A 25060-nucleotide genomic window follows, 5' to 3' on the forward strand; every position below is an offset into this window, starting at 1 on the left:
TTTTATAAACAAGTTGAAGTTATCCGTGTCAATTTCACATTTAACATCACAATTTTTTTTATATCAAAATTGGTTAATTATCATTTTTTTTTCTATTTTAGGGACATATACCTAACTTATCTATATTTATATGGTATGGGAATGAGTGTTCTAAAGAAACTAGTTAAAAAAAATGATTTTGGAGGTATTTCAAATGATATAGGTTGGTTTTTAACACTCAAAAAATTAAGTATTAAGATAAACAACAGCTACTACAAATTCTGTAGAAAATTTAGAATTAAAAAGATAATTTAGGGTTGAATAACTCTCTACTTTGATGATCATTTTCTTACTTTCTGTGGTATATTCATATATGTTTAAAATAAATAACAACACTAGTAGTTATGAGTACAAATGACTCAATATTCTTCATCTAATGTGTTCTTTCTGAATTCCTAAAACTTTCTTTTTAATTTGTCACTGGACAAAGTCATTATGAAAATATCAACAATTTGATTATTAAACTTGAAAAACTCTAATGTTATCTCTTCTTCTTCAATTGCTTCTTGAATAAAATGATGCTTGATAACTATGTAATTTGTTTATGATAAACTAGAGTATACAACAAAGATTGAGTTATAGTATCATGATAATGGATAGTTATAGTATCTTCTTTCTCACTAAAATTTTGAAGCATTTTCTCCAAAGCTTGCTAAGTTGGCCTAATTATATTCAACCTCTATAAAACATTGAGACAACTTGTTGCTTTTTGCTCATCACAAAAATTCACCTAACTAAATGAAAAAAAATAGGAGTACTTTTATATCATCCATGCCTCATGCTCAATCATTCTCACAAAAGTTTACTAAGAATGCTTCTATTTTATAGTTTAAAATATCTGGTATCTTAACACTTTAATCTTTCACGAGTTTAAAAAAAAAAATCACTGAAACTTCTAAATCGTACTTTTCACAACTTCATCTCTTTTCTCTCATCCTCAACCACATAGGAATAAACATGTACATAAGCTGGAAATAGTTCCTGTGTACTGCATTGTATAGTTGCTGCCACTTAGGTTTTTCATTCCACTACTAAAGACTAATTTTGGGTCTGATAAATTGGTTAAAAGCTTTTTTTTTTATATTCCCATTATGGTAAACATCCATTAATTGCTAGGGTATCACCATGATTGTTATCTTTTTGCTGTTATAAAAGCTTGGTTAGCTTTTACACCTTTTTTTCTTCAGGAAATACTTTACATACAAATTAAAATTGTGCATTGGACAAATCAGAACAATTAAATAACAATTTTAAGTTATATCCTCCGGTTGTATTTGCCAAAGTAGTTTCTTTTTCATGATCATTAATGAACAAAATTTCTCAAATGTGCCGATTTTTGGTTTGTGCAGGTTGAAAGTTTTGTAAAAATATTTCCGAACGCCTCACATGGTTTGTTGAATCATGATAGATTGGTTTGATAAACATCTAAAGAAGTGAGAAATTCTGTATGTGATTTTGATCGTATCATTGTGTCTCTGTTGGAGGATTGAGAATGCTACGGATTCCACACTGCATTACTTTTGAAAAATTAAATTGTTAGGACCTATGTTAAGGTAGTGACATTATGGAACTATGAATGAGAAATAATATGGTGGAATGACAAAACAAATAGGATTATTATATTTTTTTTGTAGAATGCAAGAACAAATAGGAATATATTTTGTTATACCAGAATATTAGAGTATGAATGGGGTTATTGTGATAACAGAAAAATAAGACAAGTGAGTTTTTGTTTCTTTTCTATTCCATTACCATTTCCTTATAATAGCTACTTCTTCAACAAGATATCAGCTTCTATTAGTTCTTACTGCTTGACTCCTTACAGTCTCCATCAAGTTATGATGATTTATGCACTAATCAAGTTGAACACACAAGTATAAAAATAAACACCTTCAATTAACATTAATACAGTACTTCGTAAATCAAAACATAATGATGATGAAATTATAGTCTCATCATTCTGCCTTATCTTTCACACTTTGTTAGAGATCCCACATCGATTAGAGATTAGAGCCTTTTATTTTATATAAGTGGGTGCAAACCTCACTCCATGAGTCTATTTTATGCGGTTGAGTTAGATTTAAAGTTCAATTCGTAATATGGTATCAGAAACTATCCATTGTAAGACAAATGAATGCCCTCAATTTCTTTCCACGCATTAGCTCTGAAAGAGAAAAACTCCACTCGGGTTGCAACTTCTGAGTCAAAGTTGTAGGAGGCTTGCACCACCAAGTAGTCATCTGTTGAAGGGTCATAACCAAAACCATAGAGAAACACGAAAAGCCTGGCATCCATATCCCGATGCAATAGGTGACTCACACACTTGTTTGTGGATACCTGTTGCGGGATTCCACAAACACAGACTTTGGCTACAGTCCAAAAGCACAAACCCCCTACAACAACCTAGGATTAGATCAGAATGGGATTCTGGGGACAGAAAGTTGAGGTTTAATGCCAGCCGAAGCAGAATCATCGTTAAGGGGTGCATTGAAGTCTATGGATCGGACTTCATGAACAGTAGGTCCCAAGAACAAAAGTCTCTCCCGTGCATGCTGCAGCAAGTTCAAAATGTGAAATTGCAAAGTGGGGATCAGAGATTACAGAAAACCATGATTTACAGACACTTTTGAAACGAGCAAGAGACTTAACCGGCAACCTCAACAAGATTTGAATGATCAAATTCCTCGGCAGAAGCACACTGATCCTGTTCCTTCTCCTTACTCTTCTACTCTTGGCTCTCTTCATTTTACTTTCCTTCTTTATTGTGCATGCACCAAATGACTCAATACATAGAGATGAGCTTCTTCCTTCTCCAGTACTCTTCCCAAGCTTCTTCCTTCTCCAGTACTTTTCCTGTATGACCAGTTTGTCCTTTGAGTACATCATTCCACAAAGAAATGCTTGAATGGTCAACTAATAATCAATACCTTTTTAACACTACCTTAATTATCAGCATCCATTTCTATAAAATCTCAACCGAATAAAAAAAATTAAAAAAAGAAAAAATAAACTTGTATCTATTGATGTGTGTTTTGTTAAATTCTTTTTGTTTTAAAAAAATTAAAATTTATTAACCATTTCTGTTATTATACAATAATTGAAGGTCAACTCAAAGATAATGTATTTTTAAAAAAGATTGATATAGTTATAGATGTTTATATATATATATATATATATATATATATATTATTTATATTTATTAAAATAAATTACAAATTTATAATGTAAGTGCGCGAATACATGTATTTATATTTTATTTAACTAAATTTAGATACGCTTATATGATAATATTATAAATAGAAAATCAAATATATGCAGTAGTAATATTATAAAAAGTTTACGCATGATATTTTTTTTATATGTGATCCTAAGTAAACAATTTAAGTAGAACTGTGTTTTTTATTTGCTATTGGTACGAATTTGAAATCTAAATTATTTAATTAAATCACACAATTGAATAAACTTTGTAATTAAAATTGATATAGTTTTAAATAATCGTTTCTTTTAATTATTAACCATTTTAAAAATAACACATGTTAATTTAAGCATTCAATAAATGTAGCATTCCAGAGATTTATGTAAAAAAAAGAATAAGATATTATATGTTATCATTATCAGCTTCAAAGAGACTTTTCTTTCTTTCTTTTTTTTCTTTTCTTTTCTCCAAATGGTGATAAACACCCTCCCTCCCTTAACATAGAATCATTGAATTCACACCAATAAATTTGATATATTCAAACACCATAACCAACATTGTCTCCTCAATGAGTTCAGTTTCTTCCCATTTATGAAGCTGAAGCACTGCACTGTTCACATTTTTTTCCCAGTAAACACCCAGACTGCATGTTGCGTTGTCTTTGTCTCTTCTTGAAAACTAAATCCACAAAAAGTGCAGCCACAGAACCAAAGCATAACAACTTTTCCACAACTTTGAGTATAGATAAAGCTAATAGTTTGCTTCTTGCATCGGTAGTAATCCAGATGGAGATATGTTATGAATGGTCGTAAGCTTTACATTCTCTTAAGCCAAAAGATTTAGTAAAATGGAAGAATTAAAAATGAATAAAATTGAACTTAGAAGAAGTAAACCAATTCGTACCAATATCATCAAGGAAAAGAATGATAGATTGAATACAACGTTCATTATCGATTATCGAGAGGCTTGAGAACCTCAATTGCTACCACAATTGTGGCCACATCTAATGCATTTGTCCATAATTTGGTACCCACAATGCAAACAATTTAAAATCACGATATTAAATAACCGCATGCATACTTGTCAACCAGGCGATATGCCTCCCAACATGGATGGAGGGTTGTTGCTGTCTCATCCATGCATTGTTCCTTTTCCATATGTAACTAAGATTACAACACCAATTATAGGTATAAGTAAACAGTGCATGTCTCATAACATAGGACCTCTAACTCTGCGTTTGATCCAACTCCAACAATATTTTCAACCTCAATTTTAGAAATAGAATCCTCATTGTCATTCTCATGACCATTTTGAAAAGGGTGCTCAATCTTGGATCGTGGTAATATTACCTGAAGAAAATATTACCATGTACCATGCAAATGGTCACAAAAATAGTCACAAACCAATTACATTTGTCATTTTATATCCTTTCACTGAGAGGATACTTGTTGGAATAGAAATTGTCTGGAGTTAACTCTGCCTAGAAATCAAGTAATGGAAGTCAGTATTTAAAGTAACAACAATCACCTTTTTAAAAGGGTTTAAACCCAACAACCGAAATCGTGTTGGTAGTGAACGAAACACTGATTCATTAGTCGAGTTGGCAACATCCTTAAGAGAAACCTGGTGATGCTTACCAAACATTGAACTATTGATAAATACATTGAAAGAGATACGAAAACTAGACAAAAGTCAGTTTTCACCATAAAAAGACATTAACGACAAATAGCAAAGGCCTCAAGTTAAAAAATGTGAGCATTCATTGTAGACATGGCAAACAACCCCTAACAATTTAATTTCTTTAAAGGGGTGAAGATGATAAGAAGGAAAATCTAAAACTGGAAATCAAGAAAGAGAAATTGAACCTATAATATCTTTTTAGCAACACTCCCTTGCTATCTTCTACAATATTTTCCTAATATTTTTCTCTCTCTCAAATTTGAAGAGACATTCCCTCTTTCTATGCAACGGTTTTTTAAAATTAACCACTCTCTCAATTCAAAACCGCCAATCTTCTCCAGTATTTCCACTAATATTTTTCTTTTTCTCAAATTTGAAGAGACATTCTTCTTTCTATGCAACTGTTTTTAAAAAGTAACCACTCTTTCAATTCAAAACTGCCCCAACCTCTATTTCACTTTAAAACTGTTCCTCCACATACAATAAATATTTTAGAAAAAATAAGAAATAACACAATGACCAAGTTATCTAATGAACGTCATATTGTCTTAAGACAACATGATAAATGTCATCTGCTAAGTGATAAGTGATGTATGTCGAAATTATTAAAACTTATCATTAAATATGAATTTGTGTCATTAATGTTTATAGAGATTCGTACAATTTCAAAAAGTTCTAATTACATTAAATTTGACCCATCGAGTTGTCAGAAAGTACAAACCCAAATCGAATTGTTAAAATAATTGAGCTAACTAAAGCCTGAATCACCCTACAAATTGGGTTCCCGCAGGGCTTGTATACTATTCAAAACTGAAAATTAATAATATAATATTATTCCTTTTGTAAATTTGAGTAAAACCACCTACAAATCCAAATAACTCTTCACTTAAAAATTGATTTCTATTGTTACAAAGTAACCATTTTATTGGATTCACTTAAAAATTAATTTCTATTAAAAATTGATTTCTATTAAAAATTGATTTCTATTGTAATCAGGTAACCATTTTATTGGATTCACTTAAAAATTGATTTTTATTGTATCAAGGTAACCATTTTTATTGGATATTAACATAGACCCAAAAGTCTATAAATATAATTTTATACTACATACTCACTCAAGCTTATATGAACACTATATTTTGTTAAGAATAATCAAAAAGTCAAACCCTTCAACAAAGCAACAAAGCCCTAACCCTTCAACAAATAATCAACTAGTCCAAAAACTCAATTATCCACTTCGGACAGTTCTAGTCCAGCTTCAGTAAGAACAATGCATATAAGAAATATGTATCACCTTGGACTAATTCTCCAGCAACTACAACCAAAAAGTGAATTACTATTTACAATTGATAATCTGTCATGCAAGCAACCACGCCACAAAGCAACAAAAAAAACTAAAGATTATTGTAGGAAAGTTAAAGAAAGAAGAAGATGGTATTCACGAAAATTTATACACAGTACCTAAAGATCTATTCATGAACGGGAACAAGGACTAGAAACCAATTCATGTGCAACTTGACCAAGTTACTTGATCACGTTTTCGTTTATGATCCTCAGACAGTGGCAGATTATCGCTATCGATGTTCACTGGTATCGAAGAACACACGTCTTTGTCCACAGAAAAATGGCTGTCGCTAACTAGATTTGCAGGTTCCCCATCTATTGAAATCAAATTTGACTGCTGCTCAACTGAGACATCGCCATTGCTTTTCAGTTGTTCCTCAACGGAAAGATCAACATTGCTTTCCTTGACAGATGGGTCTATTGAACTGGTGGTTTCTTGTGTATCAACTTGAAGAAGGTCTTCAAGGAAACGCTCTGTGGCAGGACTTGTGTGAGAAATAAATTTCACGTCCAAGATTGGGTTTTCAAAATCTACAACAGAGGAACCTACTGAAAATCCAAGAACGTTCTCTAAGATGTTCTCGTGGAAGGTCTTTTTAGGGACCTCTGTTGCCACAGTATGTTCAGTTCGTGAAGACTGCCCTTCCTCGGTGATACTATCACCTTTCTGACCATTGATTTTCCCATTATCATCTTCTTCAGAGTTGTCAATAAAACCTGTTTCTGGATTGAGTTCAGCTAAACTATTAGTTTTCACATTCACCTCTTCTTGATCTCCTTTAGCAATGCAAAGTTGGTCATCTTCTTCAGCTTCCTGGGCAATCTTTTCAGATGGTTTATAATTAGAATCTGGGTTTATCTTCTCACCATTTTCCAAAGTATTAGATGAAGCCAACACTTGGATGTGACTAAATTCCTCACTGACTGCAAGACGAACTGAGCCATTTTTTGCTATCTCGCTATTGCTCCCATGGTCATCATCATCATCATCTTCATTTGAAAACTCAGGGGCTGTAACAGTTAGACTTTTCGTATACTTTGGAGAGTTTACGGACATAGAAGATAAAAAATTAGCTAATGCAGAAGATAAAGCATCATCAATTGTGTGCTTTCCTTTATCTTTCAAAGAACTTGTTTCTTGCTCTGATGCATTTCCTTCTTCATCCTCGCCATCAGGAAACTCTGGGGCCGTAACTACAAGACCTGGGAGCAATTGAGTAATATTTCCTGAATCAGACCTATGAGGAGAGACATATGGTATCTCTGCGTGTAAATGTTTCTCATCTGGTTCACTTTCCCTAGTGACAATATAATCAGGACAACTGTCACTGGTGTTGGCATCTGATACAATACAAGAAGCATCAGGAGAAGAAATTCTACAATGAGATGGCGATGCAGAGTTCTGCAAATTCTTAGTCAATGTATCCAGTTGCTGCTCAACTCTCTGAAGTCTTGCCTCCATGCTGCTCATGGGCACTACCATTTTCTCTTGAAAGCCCAAACAGATTTCTTCTATCCTGTCCATGCGTGATACAAGCTGTTCCAGGACCCTTTCAACATTGCCACCCAAAGAAAAACCACCTTTACTCTCAGAAATACCAACTTGTGAGGGGAGAGCACTACGGTTGCACTCTATTTTAGCAAATTGAAAGGGAACGGCACTATGGTTGTTCTCCATTTCAGCAATTTTTGAGGGTACAACAGTGCTGTCCATTTTAGCAGTTTGTGAGGGTACTGCAACAGGGTTACTCTCAATTTTAGCATTTTGTGAGACTGCATCTGGCTGGGATGGACCCACCCAACTTCCTTTTACCTCCTTCAACTTCACTTCTTGGGGATCAGTTATGCTGGTGTTTCCTATCAGCTGGGTTTTAATTATCGAATCACTAGCGGGAGTTGCTTGCAAATCATCCCCCAGAACAAGTGATTTTTCCTTTTTGAGAGCATTTAGATTGCTGAGCCCTGTTGTCTTAGATAATTGCATTAAAGTGGGTATAAACATAGCCATGAGGGAACTGCCAGATGAGTTTTCATGAGGCTTTTCTTGGCTTTCTGAATCGACTGAATCAACAGGATCAGCAAACACATAAATTTCATCAACATAAACACAGCCTTTATTCTGAAGCGAGAGCAGCCGAATAGTAACAGAAATGCAAGGATTTGTGTCGTCAATCTCTGCTGTAGCCTCATAAAGATCCTGGAGACAGGAAAAGAGCAACTGAAATCAGAAAACCAAACACATTGGTATGGTGCCCCATCTAATATGGCACCTCGTGAATCTAAGTCAAGAGAAGAATGTATTGTTTATTAAAAAGAAAACTATAGTTCCTCGCCTGAATTATGCTTTTGTACTCTTTCCTACTCCTAATTATTAAAAAAACACGCTCCCCTGTATCCCTAAGAGATGGAGTGCGTTAGTTTCTCTCCATTCAGATAAAATGAACCTTCAGGAACAAGACTAACAAATAATTTATCCTGGCTCTGTTAAAATAACCAATAGCTAATTTTGAATAACCCACTATAAGTTATAGCATTTAAAAGATAATTTTTGCAGAAAGTACTAGACGAAAAAGAGAATAAGAAGATTAGATGAATTATGTTCTCCCATAAGCCAAAATCAACTTAGTATTTAAGTTCTATAAAAACACTCTGATAGATCTTCTCCAAAATCTTAAAAATAAGCTGATTTTAGTTCATGAGAAAAACACAATTCATTAGTATTTAAGTTCTACAAAAACACTCTGATAGATCTTCTCCAAAATCTTAAAAAGAAGCTGATTTTAGTTCATGAGAAAAACACAATTCCTTTTTTCCTTTTCTTCCTCCAGTAAGTGTGCACGAAAAAAGTTTATCCGATGTTCATACAAAACCAGAGTAATGTTTCAAAGACACTTCTATCATCTCATGTCACGGAGTTTAAAAGTCAATACTAGTAGGGGTTAAAATCAAACTGGTGCTAACGATGTATAGAGTAAAAAAAAAGAAACTTTGCATGCAACCAGTTCAAGCTACAAAAACTTCGCATGCATCATCAGTCTCTCCTGAATGGAGGAGCAGTGTAATTTAAGCATGAACCTTCACCAAATTGATGCTACAACAGTTTGTTCCACATCCACCTTAACAAAGCACATCAATTCAGTTGTTCTTACTATTTATTTACGAATCTAAACGAAAACCAACAAAATTGGGAAAACACTTATAGGAACACCTGCTGAGACTGATATGTTTTGGTGGAATTGAGGTAGGGCTTTGTTTGCAAATCGATGTTGGGAGAATCAGGAGCTTTGACCTCAACCCAATCATCTTCAGTTTTAACACTATCGTCACCGAGATTTTGGACAGCGGGCGAACGAAGCACGTGATCGTCTCTAACAGCAAGACCGCATCGAACAGTGCAGAGATAGTCGTTGTTACTGCGGGCGTTGGGCGCAAAGTAAATCTCGTAGACGCGAGCACTGCTCCGAACGTAGATTTGCCTGAGCTCGTGTTTCTCCGCAAAAGTAACTGCACACGAAATAATGAATTAATCGAAAGCGTTAGTGTAATTGAAGTACAGTTAGGGGAAAACGAGGTTACTCTTGATCTCGCAAGGAGGAGAATCTGGCGATGGGGAATGAAGAAGAAGAGGAGTGGGATCAGTTTGGCCATCGTCGCTGAGAAGAGAGGAAGAGGATTGGAAAGTGATGCAGTCGCTGATAGAGGCGGAGGAAGGAATGGTCCAGTTGCATTGCGAATTCCAATCTCCCTCCATAACTATACGCAGAAGAAGAAAAGAGAAGAAGAAGAAGAAGAAGAAGAAGAAGATGAAGAAGAAGAAGAGAAGAAGAAGATGATGATGATGATGAATCAACGGTTGCGATGGTTGCTGGCGGATAAATCAAGCAACCTAATGCATCTCACTCTTTATATCTACTTCTTCAACAAATGTTCTTCATGTATTTTACTTTTTTTCATGAAGATAAAGTGTAACAATAATGATTTTTACATTTATGAAATTATTAAAATAATTTTTATTAACTAAAATAGAAACAAACTTATGGAAAATTAATAATTGAAGCAAAATTATGAATATTTTAAAAACCTATGATAGGAACTGCAAGGAAAAAAACAAAATTGGGAATAAAAATTAAAAGACTAAATTCATTTTCTTCTTTTATATATATATATATATATATATATATATATATATTTACCAATTTTTTATTTATTCTACAACTCATTATTTGTATAAGTATTTTAAAACTTTTAAGTATTTCTTTATTGAAAACCAGCTTTGCACAGTGATTACACAATTTGGGAAAAAACAAAAAAAAAATCCAAGCATTTTCACTGCAACTTTTATCATTCAATTTAAGAAATAATATGAAACTAAGATACCGAGCATTCTATTAGTAATAGTTATGTCCCAAAAGTTTAAATGATCTGAAACTATAATATTTTTTTTCTGTTAATCATGATATTTATAAATCTTAGTTAATTATTAATTATTTTTAAAATTTTAACTAATATTATATAATTTTATAAATCCTTTTTTTTAATTTCAACTAATATTATTTATTTTTTAGAAAAAAATTCAATTGATTTCTACAAAGATATATAATCATGACTAATTATTTTTAATATCTTTTATACTTTAAAACTTACCTAATATTATTTAATCCTTCAATTTTTTTCTCAACCAATTTTAATTACCACAAAAATATATCTTTATATATAAATTATATTTTCTTTTAATATGTCATGTATATAAATTTTAAAACATGTAACCTAAAAACCTTATATTAACTAGTTACTAAAACAACATACGAATTATAGTTATTTTATTTCATCTCAATTTTTATTTACCAAAACAGATTAAATTATATTATTATGCTATAATTACATTATTTCATCTTAAACTAATGAAATATTAATAATAAATCCAATTCTTAACACGTAAGAAAAAGCCATACCAAATTGGAGTCTCAAATAAGACGTGGTCTTGTATCATAAAAATGAAATACTATTTTTTTAACTTATACACCACCAATTAAATAAAACATCAATAAAAGTGTTATTTGTACAAGTTGAAAAAAATAAACTAAAATATAAAAAATAGTAACAATTTAATATTAATATAATTTATTATTATTAATGATTTGTGTTATCAAATTGGTGTTAGGGCCTAAAGAACGATTGTTCTCTACTCCCTTCGGTCGGTCAATGTCACTGCTAACTTCCTGTTTCGCCCTCCTCCTCTCGGTCGTCTGGTCTCACAAGCTGGGATGGTACCTGTAGAAAGTACTCCAACGCTCAAGTCAGTCAGGGTGTTGACACTCAGGTGTCTGAGTACTGTAGATAATGACGTACCTGATTCTTTGAATTTGTGTTATTTATATTACCTTAATGGACCTTCGTTGGTGGGTCAAATTAAGAGATTGGTTCGTGTTTATGATTGTATTAAACAACTTTTAATTATGGATTAACCCTGCTGACTTGGTCAACCCATAGCTCGTCGTCATGGATCGGTCAATCACGTGTCATCACATGACCTTTTCATAGTGGTTAAGTGGTTAGATGGTTCGAGTGCTGACCGACTCACTAAGTCGTCTGGTCGTGCCAGTACAATTTGAAAATAAATATCAAAATTCACTCAAATTTAAGGGATATGGTTATGTAATTGCTACAAATCTCATCATTTACTAATCAATATCATATTTTTACCAGATGTAATATAGGTCATAGTGAGAAAACAAGACTAAAGAACACAAAACCTTGAATTTGGGTTACAATAATGGGAAAAAAAATTCTTTTAAAGGTTTTTTTTTCATTTTCTTCTAAAACAAACACATTTTTTTGCTATATATTTACTTATTTTCTCCTCTACCAACAAAAAAAACAACACAAGAAAATGTTTAGTATAATATTTTCATATCTAAAAATCAATGGGAATCATGAATCGTACAAAATTACGAATATAAGGAAAATATATTGTTTGTCATAAATATTTATAAGAATGTTTATTTAATTTTCTCAATAATTAAAGAATAAAGTTATTTTTTTAAAAAAAATAATTAAAGAAAAAATTATGGATTTTAAAACAATGATCTTTGAGTTAGTCAAATGAGACTCAGACACTCCTCTTAAATAGTGTGTCCGTGTCGGACACACATATCAGACATTGACATTTGTAAGACACGTATTGGTGAAGTATTCAATTTAAAAAATATTTGTTGGATTTCAGACAATTTGTTCTGACACAATTTTAAAAAGGATAAATACATTAATTTTTTAAAAACTCAAACTTATTGTATAAATTTTTATTATGATTGTAAAAATAAGGAACAAAATATTTTGAACCAGACATGAAAAACATTTTTCTGCTAAAAACTAAAATATACTTATGTACATAAATCTTTATTGTCAATTTATATAATTCATAGTTATATAATATATAAATTTGTTATTCCATATCCTACCGTTTATAAAATATACGTATTTTCGTGTTCGTGTAGTATCATGTTATTTGTGTTTCATATCAAAAGTTTCAATTATGGTGATACGACTTTAAACATGAAATATATTATGTCAAAAAAATACCCATATTATATATTGAAGGTACACAAACACGACCATACATGAATAATCTGAATAATCATAAAGTATTGAATTAACACACTTTTTTATAAAGTAATAATGAGTTGAGATAAGATTGAAATTGAGTTGAGATAAATAAAGTTTATTTTAGTTCAACTTCATACAAATGTAGTTTATTCGAACTCAACTCAATTTATGGAATGCTTCTTCCTCCACCTTCATTACTTCTTCAACCATCTATCATAAATTTTAAAATTTTCAAAATTACTCTTCGTCCAAAAATAAAATATTACAATTTATAGATTATGTAATCTAGAAGTCAAAAATTACAATTTCAAAGTAATCCAAAATATATTTAACAGCTCACAACATCGGATTACATAATTCATAACTTAGTAAGAAAATAAACCTACCAGATCATGTAATTCGAAAGTAAAAAATTACCACTTTTAGGTTACGTAATCCGGAACCTATTTAACAACTAACAATATTAGATTACATAATCCAAAATTTATTTAAGAAAATAAGGTCCGGATTACTAATCCAGGTAATTTTTGTCTTTCAGATTACATAGAAGGTTTATTTTCTTAAATAAGTTCCGGATTATATAATTCAACATTGTGAGTTCTTAAATAGGTTATGGATTACGTAATTTGAAAATTGTAATTTTTTACTTTCAACGTAATCTATAGTGTAAAACATTGTTTCTATTATTATTATTTTCCTGAAGGGTAATTTTGTTAATTTTAAAATTTATGGAGGTAAGAATAATTTTGGAAATTTTAAAATTTATGGAAGTGGTCGAAGAAGTGATGGAAGTGCAGGAAGAAGCAGCCCAATTTATGTTAGATTAAGTTTAAAGTATATTACAATGCGATCCCATTTGGTAATTTTTAATTTAAATTCAACCAATTTAGCTTATAAACTAAATTTACCAAATCAACTGTTGCAATTTTACAAACTAATATTCGAGTTTTCTTCAATTACTAAAGGCTGAAACATCTGTCTTAATAAACTATGTCATTCTCTTGTGTAGGCTGAGTAAAATAATGCTAATTTTCTTGTCAGTGGGTTGAAGTTAATGTAGTTTTTGATGAATGGCTTCAAGTTAAACCTACTCAAGCTTGTTTCTTTCATCATTGTAGTGCAAATCTAATATTTTTCTTCCACTCTCTAAAGAAAATTTGGGTTAGAGATCGTTCAACATTTCAACATAAAACGATCTTAGCTAAGGGGAAAAAACAGAAGTATACACAAGACAAAAGGCAAAGTAGATTGTTTCATGAACAAATAGTACAGAGAGACGAAAGATCATCATATGAAAAGGAAAACATTACATTGCCGTTGTTCTTTTGGTAGATACAGCCTAAGGCCTCATTTGTGACAAATCCTGGCTGTTGGCATGGTGACACAAATAGGATAATAGATTTTCTTAGCTTCAGGAGTGCCACGTTTGGGCTCATCAGCCATGGACATCCCAGCAACAGAGCAAACAGCTGCTGCAGCAGCTGCAAACATCATGTTCCTCCTTCCATTGTTGCCCTCCTTGTCATTCTCACTACTGAACTTTGTCTTCTCTCCTTCAACTGCTTTGGAAGCATTTGCCACCACCAGCCTCCTTGGGGATGCAACCGGGGACCGGTGGCTGATGACTGAGCTGCCAATGAGTGATGCTGCCATGGTGATTGATGCCATCTCTGCTATGTGATATCAGTCTTGAACTAACCCCAAAACTAGTCCTTCTATGTTGCAAGTAGAAGGAGTTAAGTTTGATAAAAGAATATATTGGATGAGGAACTGGCTGGGGACCCAATTATCTTATCTCATTTTTGAAATCTCCAATGAACCATTGCCACGTAGAATAAGTGATTATCTTGAACCAGTGGCCATTGAATGTGCTATATGTTATATGAATAGCTACCAAAGAAAAAAAAATCTCTCATTGAACTTTTAATTTTCATGTGGGCCAGGCTTATCTTATGCAGAGTTATGTGAGCCACCCATGACCCAACACATAGCAGGGTTTTTTGTGTTAATAGTTACTTCACAATCTTAACACCCACTACAAGATTCCGCGGCCCAAACAAGAATGAAAGAATTTCATTCACCTATATCTTTTATCAAGAGTGCTACATAGAATGGATTACATTTCAAAGACAATTACTTACAAAAAGATAATTAAGCATTCTTGTATTATTAATATTAGCTGTTACATGAGATCTATCACTTGATTTAAAAAAAAAAAATCAAAAATCAAAAATCAAAAAGGCAATGAGCTCAACTTGGTTTTGCAGAGAACATGCGAACTTAAGCGCAAATGACTACTGCTTCTTCTCCTGTTGTGTATGGCGGAGGCAATAAATTGTGTATGTTGGCAAAAAGATCTCTACGGCCAGGTGGTAGTTTGGTAACAGGCGAATCCAATACTGAGTCGGGAATTGCCACAAGGGTTTCTTCAAAAAATGATTCCACAGTCTACATGGTTAAAGAATGCAGTTAGCATTTCAATCAGTTCATATAATAAATGAAGTTTTAAACAGCTTACACTAAACAAATTATGTAACACAAAATCTTCACCTGACTAACCCAAATAACAAGGGAATGAAATGAAAGAACTAGCCATCTTATCTCTGTTCATGTAAGCCACTAATTTCCACAACAGAATTGTAGGATACATGATCGCAATATAAGCAATTGTTTGGAGTCAACTTCACTCTAAACAGTAGCCATTGATTCTGGGATAACCACTCATGTCCCAATTTATTTACATAGTTTTGTTTGTGTACAATCTAAAAGCTAATAATGTAGCTTGGTGAGATTATTTGTACTTATTTTTTAAAAGAGTGCTTACCAAATAAAATATTTCAGCTTTTTTGTGTATTTGTTTAATCTGTTTATATTAAAAATGAACAGTCTTCTTCTTATTTTAATAAGCAAATCCAATCCACTTCTTAAACAAGTGATCATATTAAAAATTACTTATTTAAAAAACAATTTTTTGTTTGTCTACTTGCTTCGTTTAAGAATAAGGAGTTTTCTGCTTTTTTCAGAAACAAAGTGATTTTGTTTTGAAAAAATACTTATTTCAAAGCATTATTTTTAAATTTCCGGAGAAATGAAGACAGCTCCAGTAAACCCATCATAGAAAATAACAGTAAACATAGAAGACCACGTATATAACCTTTGCTCAATCAAAAAGTTTGTGCGTCCTTTAGTCGATAGCTTCATTTAAAGTCCTATTATACAGTATAAACGAATCTTCTAGGCAATCAAATAATAGGTTTCACCATACAAAATCTTACCGAGCAATTTTTGAAAGCAGCATCAGCTTTGCGCTTCCAGAGTCCATTCCCAGGTTCTGAATGGAAAAGATTGAGTAAAGGCTGCAGCAACATAACAGACAATTGCCGCATAATATCAGAAAATTGAATGTCATTACTAGATACATAATTTGCCTCATGCAAATAAAAAGGAGGTGGGACAAAAAAGCCTCCAATCTTCTAAAACAAAATACAAAAAAAACAGAGTTAATGGATTAGACTGCAAGGAATCAAAAAATTCTGTGTTGTGTATATATACTAAAAAGTCATAATACGTAGTGAAAATGTGTATACCACATAACAACTTAAAGCTACTTCTACATATAAAGAATACAGCATTATATATCAGCTATTCGATACTACATACAATGCTACATAGGAATTCACAGCGAATGGAAGAATGAAAATAGAAAATCAAGTACTAGAGTTATTATTTTTGTTCCCACCTTTACAATATCTCGCATAGTTGGCCTACGTCCATATTTTCCCATGACCGACTCCCCATAGGCCAGATATCTTTTGAGGACCTTAATTAGACGAGAAATAAAAAATTAAAACCAAAAATGGTAAACTCTGAGTAATATGAAAGTTAACCCAGAATTGGTACAGAAAAATCCATGGAAAGCCAAACATTCTGCAAATGAACCTGACGACGTGTAAGACCACTGCTTGGTGTACCATAAATTGCAGAATCTACGTGTCCCAAAATATGCCAAGGGCTGTTAAGATTATCAACAATGGTTACTCAAGCCACCGCATATTAATTAATACAAACAACGTTAAGAAGGTTCAAACAAAACGCATTGTAATAAACAGGAATCTCTATGTCCCCACAAAACACTGCAGTTTTTAGGATATATTTTCAGAAAAGCAGAATCCCGATACATAACACAGACAAAAGGAAACATTATTGTATTTGAAACTTACTTGTTGTAGGCTGCACGTCCAACCATAACACCATGAGCCCCAGCTTCTTGAGACGCAATGACCTATAATTAATGTCCCCACAAAAACAGGTAAAAGTAGAAGTGTCCAGAGTCAGGACAGTGTGTAGATATTAATGACTATGGACAGTTTATGCATGGAAAACTCCTAAATCTGATATGAATATTAGGATTCAATACACAAAAAATAATTATAATGACAGCAGTTCACCTCTTCAACACTAGTAATGCCGCCATTGATTGTAAATGTAAGGTCAGGAAAGTCACGTAGGAGGCCGTAGAAGTATTCATATCTATATTTTAAAAAGATGAGAGATATCACATGAATTCTATACATTATGTAACTATAAAAACAATTTTTACTAGCACATACTTTAGCGGAGGAATGCTCCTATTCTCAGCAGGGCTAATACCATTGAGGAGTGCCTTCCGTGAGTGAATTATAAAATGCTTAGTAGGTGATAAAGAAGAAACCTGGTATATGAAATCACCTGACAGACAATATAATGTTCAATAAGTAGCCCTGAAAACCATGGCACAAGTATTTGCAGAAGTCATATAACCAAAGATCTAAACAACATCAATGGCAACGTATGGTGTACAATAGAGATCCATTATATTTTATTTAGGACAATGAAACCCAAAACACCAGATAAATTCCAAGTAACAAGGGGTATATAAAAAGTACAAATTGTTATTTCTTTTGAGTTAAGATCAAAATCAAAGGTGGAAGAAACCAAAATGGGAATGATTTGTTTCTGGAATAAATGGAAACTCAACTTCATAACTATGTATCATCACTCATCTTCACAAATGCAAAAAACTGATATCGTAAAAAAAATGAAACGCTTGCAATTCCAAGCCTAACAAGTAGTGTCCAAAACAAAACAAAAGGCGGTCCCCCAAAAAACCCATCACAAATTTTTTTGTGATTGATTCTGCATATTTCTACAATCATTATTTTCCAGTAACAGTTGGTTAAAAACCAAATTCATAACCCTGTCCCAAAATCTGGCTCCTACTAGCATGTCACAATTTAACTCCATTAATTAAGTAGTATTTTTGAGTTAGTGGCAACAAGTAACCTGGGGATTTTGAAATAATAAACACCTAGTATATATGGATGTACTGTACCCAATCACTGAAACCCTTTTCACTGCTTACTAAATGCAAGACGTTTGATATCAGTTTATAAAATGTTTCAGATACTAACGTATACATGGCAAACTGTAATACCTTTTTCGCAAATTTTATAAAAAGAGGAGAGAACCTATTCATCGAATCCAAACTTTGCAACCTTTCAACTTAAAATGGAAAGATATTGCAGACAGAAGAACCTTACAAAGCTCATTATACGAATCATGATCATCCACGCCAATTCGACATTTGACACTGACAGGTACATTTGTGCTGGCAGCAATTGCTGACATGGCCTCAGCAACAAACTTTCCTTGTATACATTAGATTTCCATATCAATTTTCATTGACAATTACACTTATATATTTATCTGTTTGCATATATTCATATTTAATTAAGGATCAAGAATGGTTTTCTAACCTTGGGGTTAAGCATAAGACTCACACCGAAACAACCATGCCCAGCAACTTTTGGACTAGGGCATCCACAGCTGGTAGAAATTTTGGAAAAAGAAATGTACTTCAAATTACCAATAGCAGAAAAGCGAAACTTTAAGGTTTAAGATGATTGAAAATATACAAACTTTAAGTTGATCTCGTCATAGCAATAAGCATTAGCAAGCTCAGTTGCTTTAGCCAAATTTTTTATATTACTCCCTCCGATTTGAAGCACGATGGGATGTTGGTCTGGAGAATATGCCAAGAATCTGTCCTGAACAAAATAGACAAAATAAAAAGAATAAACAGTTTTTCAATACCAACACCGCGTCACTTTGAGCTCTTGTGCACTGGCGTATGCACACTAAAATGAGATAAACAATTGGTTCGGAATGATAACCAATCAATACAACTTACTATATAAGATATATTTTATCACAGAAAACCCCAGAAAACTGCAATTATGATCTTAGTTATTCATACAAGCAAAACCCTTTTGACTCCATAGTACCCATTTGATTTCATTTTTTTGTTTTCTTTCAGCAAGCAGAATTATATATCTACCAGATTGTCCTTTTGATGAACAATTGTTTCAGCTGCAACCATCTCCGTGTAAAGCCAAGCATGTTTTGATATGAGGCGTGCTAGAGTCCTATAGTGATTGTCCGTCCATTCCATCATAGGAGCAACACTGAAATTCAGCCAACAAAAAACCATGCCAAACGACTGATATAATCAGCATACTTTATAATACATACAGGCACACGACACCAAAACCAAAAAAAAAACAGTGCAGAGATACCATTACCAGACACACACCTAAACCAAGGAGGAAGATAGTATCTGGAAACCGCTCCAGGCTTATCATGTAACTGTGCTTTCAGAGCATGAGTAGAAAATAACCTACAGCGGAACTTATTCCTGCGAGATATAACTAATGGGAATCTACAATTGTTTTTAAGGATATTGCAACTTATGGGAGCAAATGAAACAGCCAGGGAATATCCTGCAAGCTTCGTCATTTCATCCCTCTCAGCAAACCATGACCTATCCATCAAAAGAAACAAAATTTTCATGCTGTGACACTGATACATGCGACCAATTACATGGAATGAGAATTTTCACTTGAAGGGAACAATTTGTGAAGTGAGCTAATCGTTTAAAAACAGTAACAAAGAATTCAGGGTGGCATAGTCAGAGAAGCATTTCATCGAACAGAATATATGCAGAGTGATAAAATGGCCAACAGAAAGTAGCATTTAGAAGCAAAAAAACTTACGCCGGCGTCGGATTCTATAATGGGTTCCGTTGGTGAAGTTGGCCACTGCGCTGCTTATCCAGATTCCAGAGAAACAGTGGAAAACTAAGAAACAAATATTGAAAAGATTCGATTGAAATTTCAAAAATGTAAAAATAAAATAAATATATATATATATAACTTTTTTTAAATGTAAAGAAATGAGATAAAGAAAAGGTAAATGATACAAATAAGTATTAAAATTATATCACATTTGTTTAGAAGGTTAACAAAATTCAGTGATATTCAATTAAATTTTCTTTCAATTTACAAGGTTGACCTTGACCTCGCTTACATGATAGTATTGTCAAATACTCTTTAGTCACTCCAATAAGTGTTTTGTCTATACTCTTGCTTGAGTGAAAGCATCCGCATTCAAACGAGGTAGTCTAAATTACTATAATGAGTGTTTTGTTTGGTATTCTCTCCCAAGGGAAGCATAAGTGTTTAAACAAATGTATTATTTGAGTCATCATTGTAGATAGTGCATTTTTTTATGTCTTTGTTTCACATAACCATCTTTATTCAAATGGAGATATTGTCATGAGTCATTTGTATAAATTATTGAATTCGGTGATTGAATTATTTATTGGTTTAATTTTGTTGAATTGTGAAAATTACACATAATATGTGTATGGAGTGAAAATGCGAATGACGTATTTATGTGTGAATTAAAGTCATGAATTTATGATGACTTATGTTATGTATTTGAATATTTAAAGATATATTTAACATTAATGGTCCAAATAACGTATAATAAGACATGAGGTGATGAAAAACTAAATTATAATTTTATTGCAAATCTGACATACTATGAGATCCAAATATTGGATGCCTTAAACTTACATAAATCTATAAAGTTGAAGTATGCTTTAATGGTAAAGGTGCTAGTATCTTGTGAAACTTGTTTGATAAGTGTCTTTCAGAAGGTGTTAATAGTCACTAAACTACAAGGCATCATGCAGTGAGAAATTAGAGTGAAATTTATTGCACATCTAACACGTTATGAATTCCAAATGTTGGATACCTTAAACTTATGTAATTAAAGGTGTAAAATAATAAATGTATAATCATTAGTGAGATTTTCTGTAACTTTCAAATGGTATTAATAAACATTTTTAATTAATATTCTTATAAATTACATATTTTTTTATATCATCATGGTCTACATGAATTCTAATACTATATTTGAAAAGATTCAAAGACCTTGATTTTTTTAAAAAAATTATTTAAAATTACTGGTTTTTTTTTTACAAATTCAAACATTGGGTTCCAAATTTTGTACAACGGATTTTCATCTTATATTTGAAAATGAAATCTCATTTGACACTATTGATTAAACCTAAAATATACTTCATAGCCCTCCAATGCATAATATTGATTAAATTTTAATTATCTTCAACTAAGAGATAAATATTGATTAAGAAAAAAGAGGTATAATGTTAGAGTTGGTTCATACATTAGTACAAGACCCAAAAAGCAACTCAATTGGATGAAGGATTTTATAATTGGATAGGCCCATGAAGCTTAGGAATGCCTGCCATTATTATGTTGTTGATTTTACAATTAAGTTATTCTCTTATCTTTAAAGAACTGTAAGGCCCATGGCCATCTTATGCCCTTAAAAGGGGCTAACACTATGAATGAAGGTAGATGAATTTTTGGTTAACCCTAAATTTTAGCATCACAGTAGCAAAGACCTAATAAATTGGTGCTTTCATTGTTCCTACCATGGCTCCCCACCCTCCATCCAAAGATATGGAAGCGGTCTTAACCAGCATCCAAGCAACCCTCACATACATGAAAAGCCAACTTGAGGACAACACTAGTAGACAATCTACACCTTCAATCCACCTTCACGTCCATCCTGGACCAGGTAGCACTCTTAACTCACACAGAAAATAGAACCCCAAATATGAACCAGCAACACAACCCTCATTCCACTCAATCTCACTCCCACCATCAACAATTTCCCACCCCTGCCCTACGACCACCAACACTTAGCCTACCCTTCTTTGCCGATACAAACCCTTTGGATTGGTTGTTTCAAGCTGATCAATATTTCTCCTTCTACCAAATTCAGCTGGACCAACGCATTCCCATAGTGGGATTTCATATGCAGGGAGAAGCTCTCTCCTGGTTTAAGTGGCTGCACAATAACAACCTCCTCACTAATTGGCATTCCTTCACAAGAGCTTTGGAGCTCCGTTTTGGCCCATCCACATATATTAATCATCAAGTTGAGTTGTTCAAACTTCAGCAAACCACTTCAGTCATGGAATACCAGAGTAGGTTTGAACGATTATGCAACTGTGTTGTGGGTCTCACTCCTGAGACCATTCTTAATTGTTTCATTTATGGATTGAATATTGAAATCCGTAGAGAGCTCACCATATTGAACCCATATTTTATAGCCCAGGACATTGGTCTAGCTAAGCTTATTGAAGACAAACTTAGGGACTTTAAACCTAAACAACATCGTTTTTAGGTACAACCCTACCACCACCCTACCTCCACTCCCCCTTTCACTAATCCAACCAAAACCAGTAACCCTACACCTCCAACACCTCATATGTCCATTAAACGTTTATCCTCCTCCCAACTGCAAGAAAGACGAGCCCTAGGTTTATGTTACAACTGTGACGAAAAATTCTTCCCATGCCATAGATGCACTTCATCTCGGTTTTTACTTCTTTTAGATGACCCAAAAATTGAAATTCAACCCACGGAGGATATTTCCCCTTCTGATGACTACCCCAACACTATTCGCTTTCACCTTTCACCTCAAGCCCTCCCAGGTTCTGTTTCCCCCAAAACCCTAAAATTCTCAGGTTTAATTCATAACTTCCCTGTTACAGTTTTTATTGACTCAGGCAGCTCTCACAATATCCTTCAACCACGTATAGCCCACCATTTAAACTTAGCCATATCTCCCAGCCCACCCCTCTCTGTAATGGTTGGAAATGGGGTTCATTAAGTGTCAAGGTATTTGTCAATTAGTGGACATCTCTCTCCATAACTCCACTTTCACCATTAGTGGATCATGGCATTTATGTGTGGATTACAGGGCCCTGGATGCAGCCACCATTCGTGACCACTTCCTCATTCCCACCATTGATGAATTGCTAGATGAGTTAGGCTCAGGTACTGTGTTTACTAAAATAGACTTACACTTCTGGCTACCACCAAATACTTCTTATGTCAGAAGACACTTACAAAACAGATTTTCGCACTATTGATGGTCACTACGAATTGTTGGTCATGCCATTTGGTTTAACTAACGCCCCTTATACTTTTCAGGCAACAATGAATGATATTCTCAAACCATACCTCCGCCGGTTTGTCTTAGTTTTTTTTTATGATATTTTAATTTATAGCCCAAGCTTGCAGGACCATTTTGTTCATCTAAAAACAACATTGGAAGTGCTCCAAACACACACAAAAAATTGCCAAGCTTTCCAAATGCAGTTTCGCAACCGCAGAAGTAAGCTACCTCGGTCACATCATTTCTGCTCATAGGGTCCAACCAGACCCAGAGAAGATCATCGTCATTCACAACTGGCCTCAGCCATGATCACTCACGACATTAATGGGTTTCCTCGGCCTCACCGGATTCTACAAAAAATTCATAAAGCACTACGCCACTCTCGCCACTCCTCTCACCGACTTATTACAACACCACAAATTTTCATGGTCGGAGCTCGCGCAACAGGCATTTGACAAATTGAAATTACACATACCAAAATGTCTACCCTACACCTTCCAGACTTCAAGCTTCCCTTTGTGGTAGAAACCAACGCGTCTGCCGTGGCCGTTGGAGCTATCCTCAGCCAAACAGGGCATCCACTGGCCTTCTTTAGCAAAAATATGAATCTCAAGCTCCAAGCTTCCTCTGTATATGTTCGAGAGATGTATGCCATCACAGAAGCAGTCAAAAGATGGCGTCAGTACCTCCTAGGCCAACACTTCAAAATAATCACAGATCAAAAGAGTCTCAACGCCCTTCTTTCCCAAACCACACAAACTCCATAACAAAAAAAATGGACAACTAAACTACAGGGATATGATTTTCAAATTATTTACAAACCTGGATGGGAAAATGCCACGGCTGATGCTTTGTCACGATAGGGTCAAGATTCCACACTCATCATGCTTGCAGTATCATCCCCCATCCCTCAATTGATTGAAGAACTCCAAAAAAATTTTGGCACCACAGAAGGCCAGGACGTAATCCACGCGTGCACAAGCGGTCAACAGTAGCCGAGCCTCTTCTCCACCAGTCAAGGGTTATTATTTTTTCGCCACCAGATTTTTGTGCCAGCAGCAAACAACTTTCGTCAGCGTATCATGACGGAGTTCCATGCTTCTCCTTACAGCGGCCACTCCAGCATCAAACCCACTCTTAAGTGCATAGCCGCTTCATTCTACTAGCCGAAATGGACCAGAGACGTCCACCGTTTCGTCCAACAGTGTTCCATATGTCAAAAAAACAGATATATGCCAACCAAAACTCAAGGATTACTTCAGCCATTACCAATTCCAAAAAAGTATGGGAAGATATATCAATGGATTTTATTACTCACCTTCCGGTTTTCACTGGCCACTCGGTCGTTTGGATCATTTGTGACAGGCTATCAAAATATGTACACTTCATTGCTCTTCCCACGCATTTCACGGCCCAACAACTAACAAGGCGGTTCTCGGTTGAAATTTGTCGCCTCCATGGTGTACCAAAAACCATAGTTTCGGACCGCGACCCCTTGTTCGTTAGCTCTTTTTGGCAACATTTGTTTAAGGCACAAGGAACCATGTTAAAATTCAGCTCATCATACCATCCACAAACAGACGGACAAACAGAGGTACTGAATTGCGGATTAGGAGCTTACTTGAGATGCTTTGTGGGGAGTCAACCAAACAAATGGTATCAATATCTTCACTTGGCGGAGTTGTGACACAATACGACCTACCATTCGGCTATAGGAACATCCCCGTTCCATGCACTGTACGGTCGACACCCACCCACCGTCGTCGAATTCTTACACGTCCCACACGAAGGCACCACCATTTCAGCATCGCTGGCAGCGCACAT

The 25060-nt window shown here is 33.9% G+C and overlaps 3 protein-coding genes and 1 pseudogene across 9 annotated transcripts; all 4 read right to left on the reverse strand.

The window, feature by feature from the left end:
- Positions 1-2151: 2151 nt before the first annotated feature.
- Positions 2152-2915, reverse strand: LOC137821593 (F-box/kelch-repeat protein At3g23880-like; annotated as a pseudogene).
- A 3277-nt stretch (positions 2916-6192) lies between these two features.
- LOC137819732 (40S ribosomal protein S27) lies at positions 6193-10244 on the reverse strand. Its single transcript, XM_068623690.2, has 3 exons — positions 9836-10244; positions 9468-9763; positions 6193-8456 (listed from the first exon to the last, which is right to left on the reverse strand). The coding sequence occupies exons 1-3, from the start codon at positions 10008-10010 to the stop codon at positions 6420-6422; spliced, it is 2508 nt and encodes an 835-aa protein (XP_068479791.2). The 5' UTR covers positions 10011-10244; the 3' UTR covers positions 6193-6419.
- Positions 10245-14085: 3841 nt separating this feature from the next.
- LOC137825271 (photosystem II 5 kDa protein, chloroplastic) lies at positions 14086-14607 on the reverse strand. The gene has a single exon (XM_068630946.2). The coding sequence runs from the start codon at positions 14528-14530 to the stop codon at positions 14210-14212; it is 321 nt and encodes a 106-aa protein (XP_068487047.1). The 5' UTR covers positions 14531-14607; the 3' UTR covers positions 14086-14209.
- On the reverse strand, positions 14086-20437 carry LOC137825261 (uncharacterized). 7 transcript variants are annotated; one of them, XM_090297273.1, is made up of 14 exons: positions 20267-20437; positions 19954-20037; positions 19494-19721; positions 19239-19365; positions 18821-18948; positions 18658-18727; positions 18442-18549; positions 17473-17590; positions 17311-17392; positions 17083-17144; positions 16802-16874; positions 16602-16682; positions 16138-16218; positions 14086-15310 (listed from the first exon to the last, which is right to left on the reverse strand). In XM_090297273.1, the coding sequence occupies exons 7-14, from the start codon at positions 18527-18529 to the stop codon at positions 15143-15145; spliced, it is 753 nt and encodes a 250-aa protein (XP_090153399.1). In that variant the 5' UTR covers positions 18530-18549; positions 18658-18727; positions 18821-18948; positions 19239-19365; positions 19494-19721; positions 19954-20037; positions 20267-20437; the 3' UTR covers positions 14086-15142. The 7 variants fall into 7 exon arrangements, 6 of the variants coding, with proteins under 6 accessions (XP_090153399.1, XP_068487035.2, XP_090153397.1 ...); XM_068630934.2 differs by having other exon boundaries at positions 18442-18544; positions 20267-20403; XM_090297271.1 differs by lacking the exon at positions 20267-20437 and having other exon boundaries at positions 18442-18544; positions 19954-20075.
- Positions 20438-25060: the final 4623 nt, after the last annotated feature.

Source organism: Phaseolus vulgaris, chromosome 11 (assembly GCF_051622355.1).
Source record: "Phaseolus vulgaris cultivar YP4 chromosome 11, ASM5162235v1, whole genome shotgun sequence".
Classification (NCBI taxonomy): domain Eukaryota; kingdom Viridiplantae; phylum Streptophyta; class Magnoliopsida; order Fabales; family Fabaceae; genus Phaseolus; species Phaseolus vulgaris.

Excerpts from the sequence above, each read along its gene's own strand:
- LOC137825261 (XM_068630934.2), bottom strand. The coding sequence starts at position 19,696 with ATGACGAAGCTTGCAGGATATTCCCTGGCTGTTTCATTTGCTCCCATA. Across the intron at positions 18,949-19,238 it reads TTCATCAAAAGGACAATCTG|GACAGATTCTTGGCATATTC; the intron begins GTAGATATATAA and ends TATTTTGTTCAG. Across the intron at positions 17,591-18,441 it reads TGATTCGTATAATGAGCTTT|GTGATTTCATATACCAGGTT; the intron begins GTAAGGTTCTTC and ends ATTGTCTGTCAG.
- LOC137825271 (XM_068630946.2), bottom strand. The coding sequence starts at position 14,530 with ATGGCATCAATCACCATGGCAGCATCACTCATTGGCAGCTCAGTCATC.
- LOC137819732 (XM_068623690.2), bottom strand. The coding sequence starts at position 10,010 with ATGGAGGGAGATTGGAATTCGCAATGCAACTGGACCATTCCTTCCTCC. Across the intron at positions 9,764-9,835 it reads TCCTCCTTGCGAGATCAAGA|TTACTTTTGCGGAGAAACAC; the intron begins GTAACCTCGTTT and ends TTTCGTGTGCAG. Across the intron at positions 8,457-9,467 it reads AAACATATCAGTCTCAGCAG|GATCTTTATGAGGCTACAGC; the intron begins GTGTTCCTATAA and ends TCCTGTCTCCAG.